The sequence below is a fragment of the Balaenoptera musculus genome, chromosome 19 (genome assembly GCF_009873245.2).
Source record: "Balaenoptera musculus isolate JJ_BM4_2016_0621 chromosome 19, mBalMus1.pri.v3, whole genome shotgun sequence".
Taxonomy (NCBI): Eukaryota; Metazoa; Chordata; class Mammalia; order Artiodactyla; family Balaenopteridae; genus Balaenoptera; species Balaenoptera musculus.
The window spans coordinates 8,538,923-8,562,717 of NC_045803.1; the positions used below are offsets into that span (position 1 = coordinate 8,538,923).

At 47.2% G+C, this 23,795-nt stretch overlaps 2 protein-coding genes across 5 annotated transcripts in view; both read left to right on the plus strand.

Annotated features, from left to right (window-relative positions):
• LIG1 (DNA ligase 1) overlaps positions 1-5,451 on the plus strand; it is a 40,139-nt gene extending 34,688 nt beyond the window's left edge. For 2 of the 3 annotated variants that reach the window (XM_036834922.1, XM_036834921.1), the window contains exons 22-27: positions 11-93; positions 1,683-1,835; positions 1,951-2,004; positions 2,649-2,792; positions 4,961-5,053; positions 5,213-5,451. In XM_036834922.1, the coding sequence (XP_036690817.1) occupies positions 11-93; positions 1,683-1,835; positions 1,951-2,004; positions 2,649-2,792; positions 4,961-5,053; positions 5,213-5,296 (611 nt within the window). In that variant the 3' untranslated portion in view covers positions 5,297-5,451. The remainder of the gene's footprint in view (positions 1-10; positions 94-1,682; positions 1,836-1,950; positions 2,005-2,648; positions 2,793-4,960; positions 5,054-5,212) is intronic. The other variant, XM_036834920.1, reaches the window with a different exon arrangement.
• Positions 5,452-9,553: 4,102 nt separating this feature from the next.
• Positions 9,554-18,648, plus strand: CABP5 (calcium binding protein 5). Of its 2 annotated transcripts, XM_036834552.1 has the most exons (7): positions 9,566-9,616; positions 10,513-10,515; positions 11,158-11,188; positions 12,017-12,160; positions 13,119-13,228; positions 16,213-16,360; positions 18,623-18,648. In XM_036834552.1, exons 1-7 carry the CDS (start codon positions 9,566-9,568, stop codon positions 18,646-18,648), a joined length of 513 nt encoding a protein of 170 aa, XP_036690447.1. The 2 variants fall into 2 exon arrangements, with proteins under 2 accessions (XP_036690445.1, XP_036690447.1); XM_036834550.1 differs by lacking the exon at positions 10,513-10,515 and having other exon boundaries at positions 9,554-9,616.
• Positions 18,649-23,795: the final 5,147 nt, after the last annotated feature.

The window sequence follows — 23,795 nt, forward strand, 5'->3', positions numbered from 1 at the left end:
TGTCCCTCAGACTCCTGCGAGGGGCTGATGGTGAAGACCCTGGATGTGGACGCCACCTACGAGATCGCCAAGAGGTCACACAACTGGCTCAAGGTACCGCCTGCCCGCGCCCCCCTTTCTTGCTGAGCTGGGGACCGGAAGCCTGCCCCTGCTGGGTGGTCCCTGCCCAGTCCCCACATTCACCCCGTTTGAGCCCCGGAGCCCTTTGCTCAATCCCTCCCGCCTCCCACTGCAGCCAGCCTCGGCTCTGCTCCCCTAGTGAGTCGCCATGAGCAAATTCACCAAGGACTGGTGGAGAACCACCCGGCTAGGCACCCCAGATGTGGGGGTGAGGGAGCCCAAGGAGCTTTCTGTTCCCTCTGAGCTTGCCTTCTGTCAGGAAGTCAGCCAGGATGCAAACGGGATAAAGTTGGGGAGTGATGAGTGCTATGAAGAAAGCAAGTCCACTTGGGGCCAAGGAGGGTCTGCAGTACTTTGGGTGATTGGGAAAAGCCTTTCCAGAGGCAGTGTTTGGGTCGAGACATGGATGATAGGAAGTGGTCAGTCATGTGAGGATCAGGGGCGGAGCAGGTAGGTGGGGGTTGGGGGCGGGCAGCAAGTGCAAAGGCCCTGGGGTAGGAACAAGCTCGGTGTGTGCAGGGGTCGAGGACCATCGAGGCGTGAGGTGAGGTCAGGGCAGAGAGTGGGTCCCAGCTCACCCAGCGGTGTGGTGGGTAAAAGAAAACTGGGTTTTCCTCCAAGGGTTTCAGGAAGCCAGCAGAGGTTTTAAGGGGGAAGTCACCTGGTCTTATTGTCGTTTGGCACAAGTCCTCCGGCTGCTCTGTGGGTGGTGGACAGGTGGGGGGGTGCTGGGCAGAAGTGGGAGCAGGCAGGCGGAAGGCAGCTGTCCGGTAAGAGGTGATGGGAGCTTGAGCAGAGAGGCAGCAGTGAGGAGGGGGCCAGGAGACCCAAGCGAGAGATAGCTGGGCGCTGAGCTGGCCGAGCCTGTGGACAGGGTTTCCCTGTGTGTGTTTTTTTGTTTGTTTGTTTTTTTAAATATTTACTTACTTATTTTGGCTGCTCGGGTCTTAGTTGCGGAACATGGGATCCTCGTTGCGGCATGCGGCTTCGGTGCGGCATGCCTGCGGGATCTAGTTCCCCGACCGGGGATCGAACCCGGGCCCCCTGCATTGGGAGCGTGGAGTCTTACCCACTGGACCACCAGGGAAATCCCTCCCTGTGTGTTTTTTAGTTGTTTATGGTCCGTCTCGCCCCCACTAAGCTGTAAGCGGCTGTGCAGGTACAAACCTTTCCAGTCTCAAGAAATATTCGCTGTTGTATCCCCATGGCTGAGCTCCTGCCTGGCACACAGTTGGCACTTAACTAATCTTTTCGGAATGAATGGATAAATGTTCTCTGTGTGAAGGAGTGGAATGTACCTCCATGTCGAACGGAGGGGGTCCGGGGTCGCCCCCGAGGTCTCCCCACCTGACCTGTCCCCTCCATCCCGCCTCCTCTTCGCATTTGAGTCCCCTCTTTCTCGTCAGCCCTTTCAGCCTAGAAACCTGTTCCACGTCCAGTCTCCCCCCGGTGACCGTCTGGGGTCTTCTCACCCAGGCCCTCCTCGCGCCGCTGCTTAACCCCCAGCGGTGGGAGCCACACCCGAGCGTCCGGCCCTCATCCCCCGCCTTCCCTCCTCGCAGCTGAAGAAGGACTACCTCGACGGCGTGGGCGACACCCTGGACCTCGTGGTGATCGGCGCCTACCTGGGCCGGGGGAAGCGGGCCGGCCGGTATGGGGGCTTCCTGCTGGCCGCCTACGACGAGGAGAGCGAGGAGCTGCAGGCCATCTGCAAGGTGGGGGAGCCGGGGGGACCGCAGAAGCGGGAGGGGAGCGGATGTGACTCAGCCTCGGGGGGCGGGAGCTGGGAGGAGGTGGAGCCTCTGACCCCCCCTGTCCTCCTCCTCGCAGCTCGGAACGGGCTTCAGTGACGAGGAGCTGGAGGAGCATCACCAGAGCCTGCAGGTGCGCCCTCGCTGCCTGTGTGTGCCTGGGGCTCTCGCCCTCCGGGGCCTCGGGTGCGGCCGCTGCTGCGGGGCCTGCTTCCCAGCCCAGCACGTCCACGTTCACGCCCCAGCCCTGCCAGCTACGGGCCGGAGCCTCCCGTCCCGGAGCCTCGGCCGCACCCGAGACAGGCTCAGGGAGGGCGTGTTGCCCTTTCCCCGAGTTCGCCCTTCGGATGCCGGTGGAGCCCCTAGTCGTCGGGGTGTTTGCCGTCCTGGTCCCAGGCGTTCGGGGCGTGCTCTGGCTTTCCTGTGTGTTGGTGTCTCTGGTCCTGTCTGTCCCATTCTTGGTTCTCCCTCTCTCTCTCTCTAGGTCTCTGACTCCCCGTCTCTGGGTCTCGGTTCCTCTCTCTGACTCTCTCTGCCTTTAATTTCTTGTCTCAGCTCCCAGGGTCTCTGTCATTTCTTCCTTTCTCCCGTTTCCCCCATCGCCCCCCAGCTCCACCTACCACCAGCTTTTTACTTTGAGGGGCACCTGTATCTGTCCCCTTCCCCCGTCTTCCTCCCTCTTTCCTCACTCTCCAGTCCCGCCCCCCGCAACCCTCCCCTCAGCCTTGACTTTGAGATCCAAGACCCTCTCGCCCTTATTCCCGCCACTGGCTGCAGGCCCTGGTGCTGCCCGCCCCACGCTCCTATGTCCGGGCCGACGGCGCCGTGGCCCCCGACCACTGGCTGGACCCCAGCGCCGTGTGGGAGGTGAAGTGCGCAGACCTCTCCCTCTCGCCCATCTACCCGGCTGCCCGGGGCCTGGTGAGTAACTGGGGGGCCTGGAGTAGACCCTCCGAAGGAACCCCAGCTGGGGGGGTGGGGAAGTGGGGGGGAGGGGATCTTGGAGCCCATGCCCGGGGCCTGGTGAGTAACTGGGGGGCCCTGGAATAGACCCTCCGAAGGAACCCCAGCTGGGAGGGTGGGGAAGTGGGGGGAGGGGATCTTGGCGCCCATGTCCGGGGCCTGGTGAGTAACTGGGGGGCCCTGGAATAGACCCTCCGAAGGAACCCCAGCTGGGAGGGTGGGGAAGTGGGGGGAGGGGATCTTGGCGCCCATGTCCGGGGCCTGGTGAGTAACTGGGGGCCCTGGAATAGACCCTCCGAAGGAACCCCAGCTGGGAGGGTGGGGAAGTGGGGGGAGGGGCTCTTGGCGCCCATGTCCGGGGCCTGGTGAGTAACTGGGGGGCCTGGAGTAGACCCTCCGAAGGAACCCCAGCTGGGGGGGTGGGGAAGTGGGGGGAGGGGATCTTGGCGCCCATGTCCGAGCTTCCTGGGTGATGCTTAGGAAGACGGGAGCTTGCGTTTTATTTGGGTTTCAGATAATGAGGTCAAAGTCTCGTTAAAAGAAAAAAAAAGAAATTCCCCAGGAGTAGAAAGAAAACCGTGAAACTGCTTTCTTTGATTTTTAAAATTTTTTTATTTTATTTTTTAAATTTTATGTTCTTATTGGAATATAGTTGGTTTACCATGTTGTGTTAGTTTCAGGTGTACAGCAAAGTAATTCAGTTATATATATATATTCTTTTTCAGATTTTTCCCTTTGTTACTACAAAATATTGAGTATAGTTCTCTGTGCTATATAGTACGTTCTTATTGTTTATCTGCTTTATATATAGTAGTGTATATCCGTTAATCCCAGACTCCTAATTTATCCCTCACCCCCCCTTCCCCGCTTTGGTAAACCATAAGTTTGTTTTCTGTGTCTGTGGGTCTGTTTCTGTTTTGTATATAAGTTCATTGGTATCATTCTTTTTTGAAATTGCTTTCTTAAATATAATCTCACATTCCGCTCTTAAGTAATTTTTGAAAACAGCTCTTTTCAGTAAAAATTTACGATACTTCCTGCTGAGCATTTAGGTCCACTACTGCGTTTCTTTCTCAACTGTAGTTAATTTTCATGCTACCAAGTTTTAACATTCCTAGGCTAATTTCTCTCATAGTGGTTCTGTCCTCCGCATGTGCTAGAGGATCAGTGTTCCCGGGGAAACGCTGCCCCCACCGGCACTAGGACAGCTCTTAACATCCTCCTTCCGGAGATCAGGAAATCTTTTTTTTTTTCTTCTTTTTTTACTGTTACAGATATGTCTTTTATTAGCACAAAAATTCAGCTTATTATCAACCAAGGTGTTCAACCCTAAAATCCACAGAGATCCCAAATCTTAATAACATTGTCAAAATGCAAATTATATTGTTTTCTCTTTATGGATTCTTAGAAACATCAATTTGGAGGTTTGTTTTTTTTTTAATTAAAGTATAGTTGACTGAGGAACAGGAAATCTTAAAGTGCATACTCCCTTTGGGATTTTTTCTGATCCTTCAAAAGCTAGCATGTGCTTTTCGGCTTAGCAGCTGACTTCCATGTAAAGGCAAAACTCATACTTTTTATCTAGTTTCCTTCTTGAAATTTCTCACTCCTGCACTGTCTCGGGAAGTTGGGGGCCCCTGGTAATAAAGACATGGGAACAGCATTTATCGAGCATTTAGGTGAAGCAGGCATGTCACTTGTTCACACTCATCCTCACCAAGACACTGACCATCCCATTTTACAGATGGGAAAATAGAGCCCCAGGGAGCGTAACTGGCCCAGGGTCACGAGGCTCTTGAGAGTTGGGAGCTGGGATTTGAACCTCACAGTCTGGTTTGAGAATCCACCCCTCTTGGCCCTAATAATAATAACAACAGGCTAAAGCACAGCCACTGCAGCCTGTGTTTCTTACACGCTCCTGCTCCAGGGGAGCGGCCCCAAGCACTAAATGACCTTATTTAATTTTTACAACGACCCATCGCTTAGCCCCATTGTATGGATCAGGAAACAGGCCTGAGGCGCAGGAGTGGGGAGGAGACTTTGGATGGGGAATTGCCGCCGGGGAGCAGGCTGGACTGCTGCTTGGTCCCCATCACCACTCCACCCACCGCGCCTCGTCTCCGCAGGTGGATAGCGAGAAGGGAATCTCCCTCCGCTTCCCTCGGTTTGTCTGCGTCCGTGAGGACAAGAAGCCAGAGGAGGCCACCACCAGTGCCCAGGTGAGGCCCGCGGTAGAGGGTGGGTGGTGGGCCCAGGGGTGGGCTTGCCCAGCCAGGCCTGCTTTTTGGAGAAGGGGGGCTCTGGCCTGGCTTGGCATGGAAGGGGGTGGGGCAGCCCCAGGGCTTCTGACCCTCCCACCACCCACCCTCTCGCTTCAGGTGGCCTCTCTGTACCGGAAGCAAAGTCAGATTCAGAACCAGCAAGGCGCAGAGCCGGACTCCGACCTGGAAGATTTCTACTAGGCCCCCTGCTCTCCCCGGGGGGCTGGGGGCGGAGGGGACCCAGGGGCGTCGCCTCAGGTGCTCAGCAATCTGGTGTAGCTGTGTGCGGGTTTTGATAATCAGGTGTGTGTGTGGGAGGGGATGGTTTCAGCCGGGGTCTGGGGTTCTGTCATTCTGTTCAATAAATAATTGTTGATCACCTGCTCTGCGTCCGTGCTGGGCTCTGGGGGTACAGCCATAACAGCCCACCCTTTGATAGCGTGTAACGGTGTGTCACAACTGTTGAAACCAGGGCCTTGCCATAGAACTCTCTGCAGTGATGGAAATGTGCCACGTCCGCGCTGGGCGGTGTGACAGTCACCAGCCACGTGTGGCTGGTGAGCACTTGAAATGGGGCCAGTACGACTGAGGACTCAATTTTTAATTTTCACTTAAATAGCCACATGTGCCAAATGGCTATTTTTTTGGACAGTAGCTGTCCAAACTCTCTATATTAACTCCTTTAACCTGCCAGCAAGCCTACCAGGTAGGCATGTCAAGAGCCTGTTTCACAGATGAGGAAGCACACAGAGGGGAAGTAGCTTCCCCTGGGCTGCTGCTGGGAGGACCACACCAGGCTTCTGACTCAGCAGTCTGGCTTCAGGCCCCACACCTTTCCAGGACAGTCCCCATCCTGTTGGGAGACTGTTAAGTGCGGTGACTTGTGCGTGAGACTCCCATCTCTGCCACCCGCCATCTAGTGACCATGCCTGGCCTCTGAATCCTCAGCACAGCTTTCCAGACGCGACCTGTGCGGGCAGGCAGTGGACGTACCTGTTTTCCCCATCCTTACATCCCCCAGCCCATAGCACAGTGCCTGGAGTACAGTCAGTGCTACTTTTCCTGATCAAAAAGGAGACCTGGTTGTGGCAGCCCTTCCTTTCTTCCTGCCCTGACTGTGGATGTGATGGTTGGTGCTGGGGCTGCCACCTTGTGATCATGAGGAACGAACCAGGAGAGACAGAGAAAGCCGCCCTGACAACCCTTAACCAATGAACCAAGGGCAGCAGCTGCCTAACTGAGTTTCTTATCCTGGGAGTGGGGTGGAGGTGGGAGAAAAAAATAACAAAATCCTGTTGTGATCACACCACTGTAAAAATGGGGTTTGTTTCTCATAGTTGAAAGATCTCTTCCTTAAAGGATTGGCAATTAATGTGCATCCGTATTTATCAAGTTCAAATAAAACATTTAAGGCAAAATGTTTGATTAGGCGTTAAATACTGTATGTCTGGGGATTCCAGTGGCAGTCCGGCTCTGCATTGGTCCGCACGGTTCCCTTAGGCATGGACCGGGGTCTTCCTGAGGAAAGAGGGGCCAGGGACATGCCCTTCCTCCCCATGCCCCTGCAGGGCCCCTGTGAACACACTCAACCACCCAGGGCTGCCACGTCCCTCTGCCAGGGCTGGGCAGGGATGTCCTCACTCATCAATGACCCTCATGACAACCCTGCTAGGTAGGTGCTTTTATTGTCCCCATTAAGCAGATGAGGACACAGGCACAGGGATGTAAGTTACTTTCCCCAGCTCTACCATCTTGGGAATGGAGGGCCAGGGTTTGGTCTGGGCAGTCTGCAAGAGGCCCTGCACTCAGCCCCCAACTAAATAAAGTGCCTCGTGGGAAGCCCGGCCTGTGTGCCCCTGGGAGGGTGTGACCTTATCCTGCAGTCAGAGAAGCGACACAGTACGGTCTAGGGGTGAAAAGATCATGCTGACGGCTGGATTTCGCAGACCCTGAAGAGATGAGCCTGGAGCTGAGGGGAGCAGCGGGGACCATGTTCCCCCTGGTGAAATCCTGTTCCTCCTTCTAAAAATTGTTGGAACCAATCAAGGGGAGATGATTCTTGGAGCTGGACTCTGGGAAAAGAGTCTGCAGGAGGGGAGCCAGGGAGGTTTGCAGGAGCAAAAATTCATAATTGCATATGAATTGGAATGTGTCGTCTTGGTTGGTTATGTTACAGATGATGTTCATTTTAATCATTTAAGAAAGTGTCTGCCAGGGACTTCCCTGGTGGTCCAGTGGTTAAGACTCCGCACTCCCAATGTAGGGCGTCCCTGTTCGATCCCTGGCCAGGGAACTGGATCCCGCATGCCCTCAACGAAGATCCTGCACGCGGCAGCGAGGACCCCGAGTGCCGCAACTGGGACCCGGCACAGCCAAATAAATAAGTAAATTATTTTTTTTTCAAAAAAGGAAAAGAAAGTGTCCGCCAAGTTTCCCCACTATAAAGGGACTCTCCGGGCTTCCCTGGTGGCGCAGTGGTTGAGAATCTGCCTGCCAATGCAGGGGACACGGGTTCGAGCCCTGGTCTGGGAAGATCCCACATGCCGCGGAGCAACTAAGCCTGTGAGCCACAACTACTGAGCCTGCGCGTCTGGAGCCTGTGCTTCGCAACAAGAGAGGCCACGATAGTGAGAGGCCCGCGCACCGCGATGAAGAGTGGTCCCCGCTCGCCGCAACTGGAGAAAGCCCTCGCACAGAAACGAAGACCCAACACAGCCATAAATAAATAAATAAATAAATATAAAAATCCAAGGAGACCCAGTCCTAGAGGAGCCTCCACAATTAAAAAAATAAAAAATAAAGGGACTCTCCTTTGAGATTAGTATTTTGTGAAGAGGTACTTTGAGCTATGTAAATATCAAACTTTCCACTTATCTATATTTGTATGGACTCCTGGTTTCCTATGTATCCTATATAATTTGTTTTAATTTTCAAATGGCCAGTGGAACTTCTTCAAGCTGACCTCTGTGTTCTGTTGACGTGCCCCCGTAACTCTCTGAGCACGTTCTTGCTTTATGGCGCAACAAGATGTAAAATTTAGGCTCATCTTCTAATATTAACACTTGTCCTGCTCCAGACGTGAAATCAGCCTTTGCTTCTAGGAGACTTGGTTCCTGTTTAGTGGAGAATGGTATTTAGAAGTCAGGATCTGGATGGTAGAGGTGTTCATTAATGCCACGGTGTCACTGCTTCTGTGTCCTCTTAGCTAGAGAATATATGTTCCCCTACACACGCAGTGATGTCTGTGTTTCTTTGTATATCCCTCTCTGTAAGTTGAAATCCATGAGTATATACCAATCCCTCCCATTCTAATCCAACACCACAGAGCTCATCCTACCTTTTCCCCTTTCTGTACTGTATTAGGAACTCCCTTTTCCAACAGCGAGCAACCTGATTCCCATTATCCTCAATACAACCCCCCATGTAACCAGTCTCCCTTCTCCGTTGCCATCCCACCCCTGTGGGGCTGCCTTTCTCGCCATGATGTGGCTTCAGCACCCTACACCGTGCTGCCTTCACTCTGCTCACAGCGCAAACCCTTCCCCTAGGTGATGTGAGACTTGCATGTAGATCTCCTCATCACCCAGCTCGTGCTCCAGCGTTGCACACCAGGCTGCTCTTCCATGGGTTCCTCCTCACCTTCCCAGGCCCTGACGCTCTGGGCGGGGCTGCACGCCACCTCCTCCACCCCCCCCCCACCCCACCCCCTGCCGTGGGGACTCCCCCTTGCTCCACTCTCCTATTTTAAGGTCTTGTTCCCCACACCGATGGCCCCCAGTCCCCTCCCCATTCCGTGCAGGCACCCTTATCGCCTCCTTGGGCTCTGACCACCCCCACCAGCATGGATGGCTACCTTGCCCCTCCCCCCTGAACTATTCAGGAAGAAAGGAAGGGAAGAGAGAAGCAAGAGGAAGGACACATATCCCCCTCTTAGCCACTGTGCATGTCTATTCCTGAAGTCAGGTTGTCACGCAGTTTTTGCATTCTGCTCATTTACACACGTTCCTGACTTACCCTAGAGCTCCTGGAGGCCAGATGTCCTCTCCATCTTCACCCACACAAAGGCCAGCAGAGGCCAGGCTTAGGCTGATCACTCAACGTGCCTGTTGAAACGTTGTATGAATCGAGGCCCTCTGCTCTAATCCTCATTTTCAAGGCTATCCTTCCAATTCCATTCTGGGGATAAAAGGTCAGAGCCTGACACTGGCTCCGCCTCCATTCTCAAGCCAGATGCGGAGGCAGGAACAACTGTCATCCCTCCCCAAGCCGAGTAGAGATTTCTGACCCAGCTGTCACAGCTCTAAGGGAGCCAAGGTGACGGAGGGAGAGGCCAAGAGAGGCAGGAAGAGTTGGCAAAGGAGTGGTAGAGAAGACAAGGAGGCTGAGTCATCCAGGGGGACGGGAAGGAGGGGCGCTGTCTTGAGAGTGGCGCCTGGTGAGCTCTGCCCTGCCCCATCCATGCAGTTTCCCATGGGCCCCGCCTGCATCTTCTTAAGAAAAGGCATCGCTGAGAAACAGCGGGTGAGTCTGGGGACAATGATGGAGGATGGTGGGCAGGGCAAAGGGAGCTGGGATGCGGGGAAGGGAAGGGACAAGAGGGGAGCAGGTGGGGAGAGCATGAACTGAGAAGGGAGAAGAATTCCAGGGAGCATCGTGGGGACACGTGGGTCAGTAAGATGGGTGAGGGTGAAATCAGAAGTCAGGACCAAAAGGTGGAAGATGAAGGAGGAGAAAAAGAATAAGAAAAGGGGAACTAGGATGATGTCGTTGTTGATGATCATCACCATTCTTTTCTTTGACACCCATAGTGATGACGGTGGTGATGATGATGGAGGTGGTGATAACAATAGATGCCACTTATTAAGTCATCGCTGTGTGCACAGACTCGTGCAAAGGGCTTTGCATTCCTGATGTCATTTAATCCTCAGAATGACTCATGAGGTCCATAATACTTTCATTCCTATTTTACAGACGTGGATACTAAGGCTCTGAGTCATGAAGTCCCTTGCTTTAAGCTTATACAATTAGTAAGTGGCAGAGTCAGGTCTGTTTGATTCCAACGGGCATGATTTTAATTGTTCGTTTTTAAGATCATGAGAGAGAGAGAGAAAGATTGAGAGAGAAAGATTTGGGGAGAAGGGGATAGTAAGAAAGAGAAGCTGGGGGAAAATCTCCAAGGATAAAGGGAGAAAAGGGGGTGAAAGAGGCCAGGGGTTGATGGAATTTCCCAGCTGATGTGCTATGTACCCAAGCCTGACCCTTCAGTTATGTCCAGGAGTGGGTGGTGGCAACATGAAAGGTTTTAGAAATCCGTCATGCTGGCTGTGGTCATCCTGCCTGGGTGCCACTGAACACAGCTCCCACAACCAAGGGATTCTAACCCTTGAGAGACAGCATGGAGGCAGGTGGAAAAACAGCCAGTTGGGGTATAGTGGAAAGAATTCTGACCTGGCAGCCAGTAGACCTGCATTCAAATCCCAGCTCTCAATGCACCTGAATTTCTGCATGACCTCAAAGGAATGATATAACGTCTCCCTGCTTTGGGAGGGGATCTGCCACTTATGAGCTGTGTGACCTCAGGCAGGTTCCTTATCCTCTCTGTCCCTCGACTTCCTCTTAAATAAGACGGGAATGATATTTGGCTCTACCTCAAAGAAGTTTAAATGAAATGATTGTGGAAGCCTGGCACAGTCAACAAACGGAGTATGTGAGCTGTGATTCTAAGTCTGGCTTTCTTCATCTGGAGAAGAAGGGGATTGGATTCCATGGCCTCCAGGACCCATTTTGGCACAACAGGATGGATGTCTATTTGGGAAAGGCAAGAGGAGGGAGACCAAGATTCAAGGATGGGAGAGAGGAAATGAGAAGGGGTGAGGAAGAGCAGGAAGAACAAATAGCCATGGAATGGGAGTCAGGAGGTGGGAGAAAGAAGGCGAGAGGGGTAGACGGGAGCAAGAAGGGAAGAGAAACAGGAAAGGATGAGGATGAGATGTGTTTCAAGAAGTGAATGTGGATCCCTGATCCTCTCTCCAAATCCCCTGCCCCCCTGCATTCCTTTCTAGGAAAGACCACTGGGACCAGATGAGATTGAAGGTAAAGCTCTCTCCCCTAAATGCCCCCACTTTGCCATCCACCCACTTACCTGCTCTCTGTTCCTTTGTGCATTTCAATATAAACCCCTTGACATGAAAATTTTACATCACTCTCTCTTCCCACTCAACTGTGATTTTGTGGCAGTTTAAGTACTTCCCCAAGTGTTTAGAAACCATCCCCATGCCCAAGTGTCTCAGAGACCCACAAACGATGCCTGAGTTTTAGGATGAGTCCAAACTTGTTTTTTTCTCTTGGTAGTTTTGAAGTTTCCCATAACTTCACCTAAAAATGTGAAGAACTTCAGTGCTATCGTTTAGTGGTCTCAGGAACTATTCTTTTTGCTAACACATTTCATACATCACTCCTTTTAAAAAATTTTATGGGCTTCCCTGGTGGTGCAGTGGTTGAGGGTCTGCCTGCTAATGCAGGGGACACGGGTTCGAGCCTTGGTCTGGGAGGATCCCGCGTGCCGCGGAGCGACTAGGCCCGTGAGCCACAGTTACTGAGCCTGCGCGTCTGGAGCCTGTGCTCTGCAGCAGGGGGTGGGGTGGGGGTGGGGGTGGGGAGGCCGCGATAGTGAGAAGCCCGCGCACTGCAGTGAAGAGTGGCCCCCACTTGCCGCAACTGGAGAAGGCCCTCGCACAGAGGCGAGGACCCAACACAGCCATAAATAAATAAATAAATAAATAAAATTAAAAAAAAATTTTTTTATAATGTATTCTTTTTTGAGGAGTCTTTAGTCAGTGCCTCATTGATAGTTTCAAGGGATGCTACTCTTCCCCAGTGACTGTTTCAACTTCCCCAAAGGTCTTCTCTCTTAACTTTCAGAGCTCCGGGAAGCATTTCTTGAGTTTGACAAGGACCGAGATGGGTTCATCTCTTGTAAGGATTTGGGGAATCTCATGAGGACAATGGGTTACATGCCCACGGAGATGGAACTGATTGAACTGGGCCAGCAAATCCGCATGAACTGTGAGGCCAGGGGATGGGAGGAATGACGGGGCTTAGGGGAGGGCTAAGGGTGGAACTAGGAAGGATATATGGAGGTTGAGAGTAGAGTTGGAGATAGGGAGGAGGGAAGAGGGGCTAGAAGTCTGGAAGGAAACAGTTCAGACTCTACTTAAGGAGGCAACATTTGAAGTGGTTAAAGGCGTGACTTTTAGGGATAGATTTGGGTTCAAGTCCCAGTTCTGTTATTTACTAATTGTAGTCATATAAGAAGTGGAGTTAGCCCCCACTCTTGAGTCTCAGTTTCCTCATCCACCCAGTGAAGATGATATCACTCCTTACCTTGTGGGATTCTAGAAAGGAAGGGATAAAGATGTTAATACAGGTAAAGGCTTAGCCTCTAGTAAATGCTTATTAAATGTAAGTTATTGCTATCACCACTAAGATTCGTCAGTGGAGGGCAACATTGGAGCTGTATTTGATGCTGGAAACAAACTTGGAGTTGGAGCCTAATGTTGGTGAATAATGTTACAAAAAAGATGGGTTTTTAGATGGAGACAAGCTGATTTTGTCATCGAAGCTGGGATAAAATTGCTACGGGGTTTGCTTCTGGGCATGTTACTGAGTAAACAATGCTGAATTCAAGGAGGTGATAGCATTCATATCTGGAGGGGATTTAGTGCTCATTTAATTCATAGGCTCCCTTCTCCAGATCTGCAGATGAGGGAACCTAGATCTGAACCAATTAAGAGATTTCCTCAAGGTCACACCAACAGTTAGTTACTTCCAACCATACGGCACCCCATCCACTCCTGTTCAGATGAGAGGGGCAAGAGGGCTTGAGTTGGCTAAGAAAGGAAGCTCTTAGAAGGCAGAAAGATTGGAGCAGATCTATTTCTTGAACAGAGTTGAAGGGCAAAGTGAGGTAATGGAGGGTTTGGTGCATATGGAATCTCACTAGACCTGCCTCTTCTGTCCTCAGTGGGTGGCCGTGTAGATTTTGACGACTTTGTGGAGCTGATGGCCCCTAAATTGCTTGCAGAAACAGCTGGGATGATTGGTGTCCAGGAGATGCGAGATGCCTTCAAGGAAGTGAGTTTCATAATGTTGGAGGTGGTTGAGGGACACCCAAGAGGTCTATGATTAGCCATTAACCATGGACGGAACCCACCAAAACCAGTTACTTTTCTAACTATGGTGGGATTTATAGGGAAGGAAAATGACATATTTCAAGCACTTGCAATGAACAAGGTCCTCTACCTATTTCATCTAATTTTGTCCTCACAAATAACATTATGAGTAAGTAGTCATGTATCCCAATACTACATATGAGGAAATTGAGGCTCATGGAAATTGCATACCTTATCCAAGATCCTGCAATCTACAAAACACATGTTAGAGCCTCTAATCCTCATGCCTGTAATAGGAAGAGGGAATCCAAGAATTTGAGATCCCAGAAAGAAGCTCCAAGACATCATCTGGTTGAAACTACTTGTAGGGATGCTTTAAAAAGATGAGATCCAGGGAGGGTAAGGGGCTTGCTGAAATTCACTTAGATTCCGTGATAAAACGCTCTTCTCTCTCAGAGAGCTTTCAACTACGTGAGGCAAAAATAAAGAAGAGTGTAGTGTTTGGAAAGAGACACCCTGGAGTCAGGCAAACGTGGGTCCAAATCCCAGGAAGATCTCTACCTACTAGCTGTGTGGTTTTCTCTCTCAGCTTCATGTAAAGACCTAGAGCTGCATCGTCCAATAGAACTTCCTGTGATCATGAAAATGCTCTGTCCACAGTGGTAGCCGCTGGCCTGAAATGTGGCTTGTGTGACTGAGGAACTGAATTTTTAATTGTATTTGATTTTTAAAAATTTTATTGAAGTATAGTTGATTTACAATGTTGTGTTAATTTCTGCTGTACAGCACAACGATTCAGTTATACATATATAGACATTCCTTTTCCTATTCTTTTCCATTATGGTTTATCACAGAATATTGAATATTGTTCCCTGTGCTATACAATAGGACCTTGTTTATCCATCCTTTATATAACAGTTTGCATCTGCTAATCCCAAACTCCCAAGCCTTCCCTCCCCCACCCCCTCCCCCTTGGCAACCACAAGTCTGTTCTCTATGTCTGCGAGTCTGTTTTTGTTTCGTAGATATGTTCATTTGTGTCTTATTTTAGATTCCACATATAAGTGATATCATATGATATTTGTCTTTCTCTTTCTGACTTACTTCACTTAGTATGATAATCTCTAGGTCCATCCATGTTGCTGCAAATGGCATTATTTCATTCGTTTTTATGGCTGAGTAATATTCCATTGTATACACATAATTGTATTTAATTTTGATTAGTTTCAATTAAATTAATTTCCATTTGTATTCAATTGAATAAATTTCAATTCGTTTGAATCTAAAAATGAATACTCAATGCAATTATTGGAAAACTTTCATTTGGAACAACTTGGGTATGCAAATCTACCTTTTCAACTATATACTTCATGAAACCTACATGCAGATCAAGTATTTCTGATAACATTTAGTGTCTGAATTGAGACGTGCTGTGAGTATAAAATACATGCTGGATTAAGATTTAGTAGCTTAGTTTAAGTATCTTTGGAGGGTAGGTGTGTTAACTAACCATGCTAAGGACATCCTAAGTAAGTCCTTAGCATAGTATTATACTAAGTCTTATGAAATCCAGTATGCATAAAAAGAATATAACAGCTTTTCAGTGACTGTGAAGCTGGAGAGATCCCGGCCAGGAGAAGGACGTTGGGTAAATAAAATGGTTTGATCCCAGAAAAAAAAAGAGACTGTAACATAGTTCATTAATAATTTTTAAATTGCTCACATATAAAATTTTAAAAATGATATATTAGATAGATTAAGTAAAATCAATTATAAAAAATTAGTTTCACTTGTTCCCTTAAAATTTGTGTATGTGGCAGTAGGAGGCTGTTAGAAAAATTTTAATTACCCATGAGGTTCACATTGTATTTCCTTTGGGCAGTGCACTGCTCTAGGGGAAATCACATACCAGGATTAGAAAGCAGCAGGTACGAACACTGGAAGGCAGGAAGGCATGTCTGAGGAAGAGCAAGAAGCCTGGAGTACTTGGAGAGGCATGAGCCAGAGAGAGAGTAGCATGAAATAAACAAGAGTTGCTGAAGGCAGGACCCCATCCCATAGGAGTTTGCGTGTCACGGAGCGGTGTCAGGATTTTCTTCTGAGTGGGATAGGAAGCCACTGGAGGACTTTAAGCCAGGGAGGGACAAGATCTGATTGTTGTTTTAAATGAACAAGAATGTCAAGTCCCAACGTGTGGAGGACAGATTATGTAGGACCACAGCAGGAGCTGGAAGACCAGTTAGGAGGCTGTCGCCATAATCAAGCACGAGATGATTGTGGTTTGAACCAGATTAGCATCAATGTAGCTGGAGAGGGCAGTTGGCTCCCAGATATGTTTGGACGTAGAACTTACGTTCTAAGACTTTCTAGTGGATTAGTTAAAGGTGTGCAGCATAGGGAGGGCTAAGCATGGAACACGAAACAAGACTCCTTGAACCTGCCTTCAAGGAGCTGACTTTTAGAGGATAACGTGCAAAAGCTCTCAGCTGAGTTTTGTTTGTTTGTTTGTTTTGGCCACACCACGGGGCTTGCGGGATTGTAGTTCCACAACCGGGGATTGGACCCAGGGCCACAGTGGTGAAATTTACAATGATTTACAATGTCATGTTAGTTTCAGGTATACAGTAAAGTGATTCAGTTTTATATATATATATAACTGTATATATTATAAAACTGTATATATTCAGTTTTATGTATATATATATAAATGTATATATTCTTTTTTTTTAATATATAAATGTATATATTCTTTTTTTTTGCATTCCCTTCCATTATAGGTCATTACAAGATACTGAGTATAGTTCCCTGTGCTATACAGTAGGTCCTTGTTGGTTATCTTTAGCTGAGTTCTTGACTCACAGTAAGTGATCAATAAACAGTGCTATTATTATTATTATTATTATTGTGGTCATTGTTGCTAACATCATCCCCTGTGCTCCAATTCAGTTTGATGCCAACGGAGACGGGGAGATCACCCTGGGGGAGCTGCAGCAGGCCATGCAGAGGCTCCTGGGAGACAAGCTCACGCCCCAGGAGATCTCCGAGGTTGTCCAGGAAGCCGACATTAACGGAGACGGCACCGTCGACTTTGAAGGTGATGTTGTATAGTGTACAGGGGCAGACACCTCCATCTCCCCAGTGTGATTTTTTTGCAAGTCGGCCATTCCTTCTCACTCTTCCCCCAGTTTGAGGTCGGAGGAGGGGGGTTAGATTTTGGAGGTGTTTGTTTCATCCCTTTCTGACCATGTCATTTCCAAGAGCTCAGTGCCTCTCAGCTCTCCTTGTTTCTGTCTTGGCCACTCCTTGGAACACCCTGTCCAGGAGCCCATTCCTACTCCACCTCTCCCATCCCTTCTTTGTTCCCTGGATGCCTTTATCATAGGAAAAAAATGTCCCATCAGAAGGAGAGTGGATTAGTTAGCCGCTGGGATGCTGGGGTCAGATTCATGGGTTTCAAATTCAGGATCACCTCTTACTAACTATGTGGCCTTATCCTAGTCACTTCCTCTCTTTTAGTGTCAGTCTTCACATCTGCAAAATGGGAGTAAAGATGATACCTTTCTCCCCAATTTTAGAGAAAAACTAAAAGAAATCATGCACTAAGGACCCCTTGCTGTCATTTCTCATGTCCTGTCTGTAAAACCCTTTCCTCTTTCCTCTGGCTAAGTCTTAGTTATGCCCCTGGATGGGGCCCCATCTTTCTTACCAGGCTGGGCATCCCTCGGTGCTCCCGTAACACCCACGCATGCCTCTGCAGTGATACTGGCACATGACATCACAATATCTTCCAGTCGTTGATTGCCTGTTTGCTTCTGAGGCCACAGACTAAATCTTTCCTCATTATACCCCAATTCCTAGCAGAGAGCTCAGCACATGTGTTTTGAGTAATTGGATAAATGACAAATATTGTAGTCTTGAGCGGATGGGAGGGGGGATCATTTTTGTGGGAGACATCAATAGGGCACGTCAAGTTCTCATCGTGACATCCTCTGGTTCAAATTCTTAGTCTGATATTCAAGTGCAACCATGATGCTGCCCCAGTTACCCACCCACCCAGCCTCTATCTTCTACAACCACTCCCTGAATTTTTATGCTCTGGTGCACACTTGGTACTGCTCTGTGTTCTCCAACTTCTGTTCCTTTCTCCCTGATGTTCCTTCCACTTACCACACCTTTCCCGTGTTATCAATGCATTTTCAAATCCTATCCATCTCTCAGGAGTTCATGCCAGTGCAACCTCTGCTAAGATGCTTCCCTTCATCCTTATCTGGTGTAGTAGTCCCAGCTGTGAAGACTTACAGGGATTTTTCGCTTCCTCTCCAAAGGAAGTTATGACTGCAGACCTTGAGTTACATTTGCCTCCTGGGTTGTGAATTCCTGTGGGGCAGAGGGAACTTCTCTAACCCACCTCTGCTGTGCAATTCCCAGCATAGAAACTTAGTAGATGTTTGTTTCATGGCTGCGACATAGCAAATGTTTGCTGGATGCCTGCTGGATCTAGCCAGCCTCAGGTGCAGAGTAGGCATCAATGAAAATCTGGGAGAGGTACAATGGTTTGAGGAAATAGTCCCTCAGGCCAACCACAGGCAAGGGAAGGACAGAGGGGCCTCGAGACCTGGGTGGGACCAATAAGTCCACCTGACATTGAGTCCCAGCAAAGTCAAGTACCTCCTGGGTTCATTCCAGGGTTCTCCATTCACCATCCACGTGATCTCAGCCATGTTAGTCAACCTCACCAGCCTCAGTTTGCTTACCTGTAAAACGGTACTTACCCCTCCAAGATCGGTTGAAAAGTTGAAATCAGAGACTCATAATGACTATTTATTGAACACCGACTGTGTCTTCTAAGCATTATATTGTTTAACCACCTTAAAAATCATGTAAGGTAAATAGCAATCCTATGATTCCCATTTTGTAGATGAAGAAATCAAGGCATAGAGGGGTCAAGTTATTAATTTCCCAGAGATCACCAGGGGTTCCTGACACATAGTAAAGGCTGGAAAAAATAATGGCAGCTACTCTTACAAATAGGTACCTCACTGAGGGGGGAGGGATAAGTTAGGAGCTTGGGATTAACATACACACACACTACTATATATAAAAGAGATAAACAACAAGGACCTACTGCATAGCACAGGGAACTCTACTCAATATTCTGTAATAATCTAAAGGGAAAAGAATCTGAAAAAGAATGAATATATCTATGTGTATAACTGAATCACTTTGCTGTACACCTGAAACTAACACAACATTGTAAATCAACTATACTCCAATAAAAAAATTATTTAAAAAAGCAAATGAAGAAAAAAAAAAAACCCAACAAAGAGGTGCCTCACCAGAAATTTTGTTTTTGCAGAGTTTGTGAAGATGATGTCTCGTTGAGGAGTTTCTGGAATCCCCCATCACTCTCCACCTGGTCAACACGGATCAAGCCCTAGTGGAGGACCACATCCCCATGGGCCCTCAAAGGAGGGAGGGTGGGAGACTGGCATTGCAGCGCTATGGATTGAGGTTAGACTAGAAACGATAGCTTTGGCCAGATGGGGTAGGGGTTACGTCTCTGGAACTAGTTTAAGAAGGAAGAGTCTGCGTGTGGAAATGTGAACAAAACAGTCTAGTTGCCGCTCCCCAAATTCCAAAGACTAATGACATGTTTTGACTTCACGTAATCCTAAATCCCTATAACCTGCCAGAGTCTCTTCCCGCAGTTCCTCTGGGTTAAAGTAGTCTTTTCCCCTGTTAGACTCAAAGAGTTCAGCACAGAGCCTACCCTTCCCCCTTCTTGCTTCAACTGCTTCAAATCTCCTCAGTTTCTTTCTCTCAGTAGAAGGAGGCATGTCAATCATGAGGCTAGAAACAGCGTTCTTGATAAGACTGGGCACGGAACTGGTTAATTAAAGAGGCATCCAAGTGAGATTACCAACCCCCCCACCCCCGCCACCCCTCCTTGATTTCTTGGAAGCACAGTCTGTTTTTATCTCTCTAGCCTCCTACTTCCTTCTCCTTGTGTCAGATACTCAGGCCACTGAATTAAATCACAAATCTGGATTATCAAGGTTTAGAGCAAGCTGATCCCCCAGGGAATTAATCCCCCTCAAAATGACATCATGCAAAAAGAGAGAGAGGATGGGTTCTTCCAAATCCTCGGCCCAGTCGCCGCAAAGGCGTTCCTGGAAGCCCCCTGCCTCTGCGTGGGTCTGCCCTGGGCTGCTCAGGGAGGTTCCCTCTGTTAGATTCCATCCCTCACCTCCTGACCCTGATCTGTGCTGGGAAACTGGAAAGATATATTCCTCCTTACCTCTGCCTGCTAGCAGGACACTTCAGTAACTCAAAGGTCCTCCAAATAAAGAGTTCATTTGACACCTTCCTCCGACTTTTTCTCACTTTTGAAGTCCATTAAGTAGACGTAGAGAATGGGTCACCTGGTTCAATAGCCTCCTTTTCTAAAATTTTAATTTAAATTTAAACAAGTAGAACCAGGGCTTCCCTGGTGGCGCAGTGGTTAAGAATCTGCCTGCCAACGCAGGGGACATGGGTTCAAGCCCTGGTCCAGGAAGATCCCACATGCCGCGGAGCAACTAAGCCCGTGAGCCACAACTACCGAGTCTGCACTCTAGAGCCCGCGAGCCACAACTACTGAGCCTGTGCACCACAGCTACTGAAGCCCGCGCACCTAGAGCCTGTGCTCCACAACAAGAGAAGCCACCGCAATGAGAAGCCCGCGCACTGCCACGAAGACCCAACGCAGCCAAAAATAAATAAATAAATAAATACATTTATTAAAAAAAAAAAAAAGCAGGGGTTGCATTCTTTACTTTGTTCAAAACAGTGATATGGAATTAAATATCTCTTGGCCCTGATTGTGTCTGTATATGTACTTTTGGCAGAATTTTGCCCCCATTTATATGTCTTAAGCATGTTTGGGGACTTTTTTTTTTCAATTTTTTTTTTTTTTGACCGCACCAGGCGGATTGTGGGATCTTACTTCCCCAACTAGGGATTGAACCCATGTCCCCTGCAGTGAAAACGCAGAGTCCTAACCACTGGACCGCCAAGGAATTCCCTGGGGACCTCTTTTCCAGCATTTAAAAAAAATGCCTATTTTTAGTTTTCTAATTCAATTTCAACCAGTTGATCCTGGTTCATTTGAACCAGAGTGGAACTTTTCAACAGAGGCGGTACAGGCTTACCTTGTTTTATTACACTTTGCTTTATTGTGCTTTGCAGATATTGCATTTTTAACAGATTGAAGGTTTGTGGCAACCCTGCATTGAGCAAGTCTGTTGGCGTCATTTTTTCAACACCATCTGCTCACTTCACGTCTCTGTGTTACATTTTGGTAATTCTCGAACTATTCCAAACTTTTAAAGTATTATTGTATTTGTTACGGTGATCTGTGATCAGAGATCTTTGACGTGACAATTATAATTGTTTGGGGGGCAACCTGAAACGCACAAGCTATGGATAAGGAGTTGCTTCCTATGGATGAGCAAAGAAAATGGTTTCTTGAGATGGAAAATACTCCTGGTGAAGATGCTGTGAAAGTTGTTGAAATAACAACACAAGATACAGAATATTATATGAAGTTAGTTAATAAAGCAGCAGGAGGGTTTGAGAGGATTGACTCCAATTTTGAAAGAAGTTCTACATTACTTTGAGTCAAATGCTATCACACAGCACTACAGGCTACAGAGAACTCTTTCATGAAAGGACGAATCAATGGATATGGCAAACTTCATCGCTGTCTTATTTGAAGAAACTGCCAGACACCCCGACCTTCAGCAACCACCACCCTGGTCAGCCAGCAGTCATCAAGGCAAGACCCTCCACCGGCAAAAAAGATGACACCTTCCTGAAGGCTCAGAGGATGGTTAGCATTTTTTAGCCATAAAGTATTTTTAAATTAAGGTATGTACTTGTTTTAGACATAATGCCATTGCACACATAACAGACTACAGTATAGTGTAAACATACCTTTTATATGTCCTGGGAAACCAAAAAATTCATGTGACTCACTTTACTACAGTGGTGTGGACCTGAGCCCACAATATCTCTGAGGTATACTTGTAATTGCTTCCAGGTTTTGTTTTGTGTGTTTTCGTTTTGTTTTTGTTTTTTGTTTGTTTTGTTTTTTGGCCACGCCACACGGCTTGTGGGATCTTAGTTCCCTGACCAGGGACGGAACCCCTGCCCCGTGCAATGGAAGTGCAGAGTCTCAACCACTGGACCACCAGGGAAGTCCTTGTAGTCATTTTAGCTCGTGTAATCAAAGAGATTCTGCTTAGAGGTACAATCCTGTGGCCACTTTTTAATGTCCTTTAGGTTATTTATGGTCATGCATGCTTATTACTTTAGTATCAATTTCCTTCATTTAATTTATCTTATATTACAGTTAAGAAATATGTTCATTGTTTTGAAATTATGAATGTACATAGGTAATGTTATTTATAAATTTCATTTCAGGAGAGTAAAAAGGATGTTATATTTATTATAAAAGGGGGGGGCATTGACCTAAGAGAATGAAAGACAGTGATACCAGGGAAAAGTAAATCCTAAATATGCAAAAGCTGGATACTAGCAGGAACAGTTTAAATACCCAACAGTAGGATATTGGTTAAAACAAACTAAATGTCTTTTGTCCTGTGCACAAAAAATAGAAATCATGTAATGATCAAAAGTGTCTTGGCTTTGAGAAAACATAAACAGAATCTCTCAAATCCCTTTTCTTTTATACTGTTTCTTTTTTCCTTATTGATTTAAAAAATTAAGAAAGAGACAAAGAATACAATGGTTCCCTTTGGTCAAGTGGTCTTATAATATTACAATAGAGAGAGCACCGTTTTTAAAAAATTGACGTGTAGTTGATTTACAAAGTTGTGTTAGTTTCTGGTGTAAAACAAAGTGATTCAGTTATTCATATATATATGTATATATATATATGTTCATATATATGTGTATATATATATTCATATATATGTGTATATATATGTTCATATATATATTCTTTTTCAGATTCTTTTCCATTATAGGTTATTACAAGATGTTGAATATAGTTCCCTGTGCTATACAGTAGGTCCTTGTTGTTTATCTATTATATATATAGTAGTGTGTATCTGTTAATCCCAAACTCCTAATTTATCCCTCTCCCTCCTTTTGCCTTTGGTAATCATAAATTTGTTTTCTGTCTGTGACTCTGTTTCTGTTTTGTACATAAGTTCATTGGTATCATTTTTGAGATTCCACATATAAATGATATCATGCAATATTTGTCTTTCTTTGTCTGACTTATTTCACTTAGTGTGATAATCTCTAGGTCCATCCATGTTGCTGCAAATGACATTATTTCATTCTTTTTAATGGCTGAGTAATATTCCATTGTATATATATACCACATCTTCTTCATCCATTCATCTGTTGATGGACACTTAGGTTGCTTCCATGTCTTGGAGAGTACCATTTTTAACACTATGATCCTTAACATTATTACCCATTATTAACATTCAGCGTTTGGTCTTCCAGAGAATTGTCTATGTACACCTGCATAGTATAACTTGACTGCAAAAAAATAGGATCATATTATACACATTTATGCATTCCCTTTTGTAATCCATCATCTTAAGAAACCTGCCAATGGGACAACGTGGCACCACTCACCTTCTATCGTGCAGTGCTTCCACTGTCCGTCATAAACTGCTCTGGTCGCACACCTGGTGCAAGAGAAGTAAGTAGAACCCTTGTAGATGAAGGGAAAGACACACAAATCTCTCCTATCTGAAGGACAGAAGGACAAAACAGGGGATTAGTCCCAAAGAATAAGCCAAGGATGAGACTTGGTCTGGTTTACATGGTGGTCTGAAATCTACACGTGTAGTCTTTGCATCTAACTTCCTAATGACATATAAGGGCATCTCCAGTTTATGTTTGGACCAAGAGTATTGTGGATGAGTTTCATAAACAATGAAGGCAACCAAGATATATTTATTATTCCTTCAAACCAGCGCTTCTCAGCATGGGCACCACTAATGTCACACAAGATACATTTGGTGAATTACAAGATCCCATCAGGTAATGAAGAGACACACATTAAATAATTTTGAAACGCAGACTGAAAAACAATTTCTTTTTTCAATGCTCTTTCAATCCTTCTGATGACACAAAAGAGAAAGCTTCAGTTTAACGCTAATATTTCTCTACCATGTCTCTAATACTTAATAATCTCCCTTTTTAACGAGAGAGAGAGAGAGAGAGAGAGCAGGACTCAGGCTCTAAGCCCTATTTGGACAATAGCATCTAGGAGAATTTAACAGTAGGATTTTGTTCTCATAGTGTTTATTTTTATTTCTACTTCCTATTTATGGCAAGTAGCAGTGTTTTTATAGATTACAGAGATGATGCTAACTATTCTTTTAAAATAGATGTATTGGGCTTCCCTGGTGGCGCAGTGGTTAAGAGTCCGCCTGCCAGTGCAGGGGACACGGGTTCGAGCCCTGGTCTGGGAAGATCCCACATGCCGCGGAGCAACTAAGCCC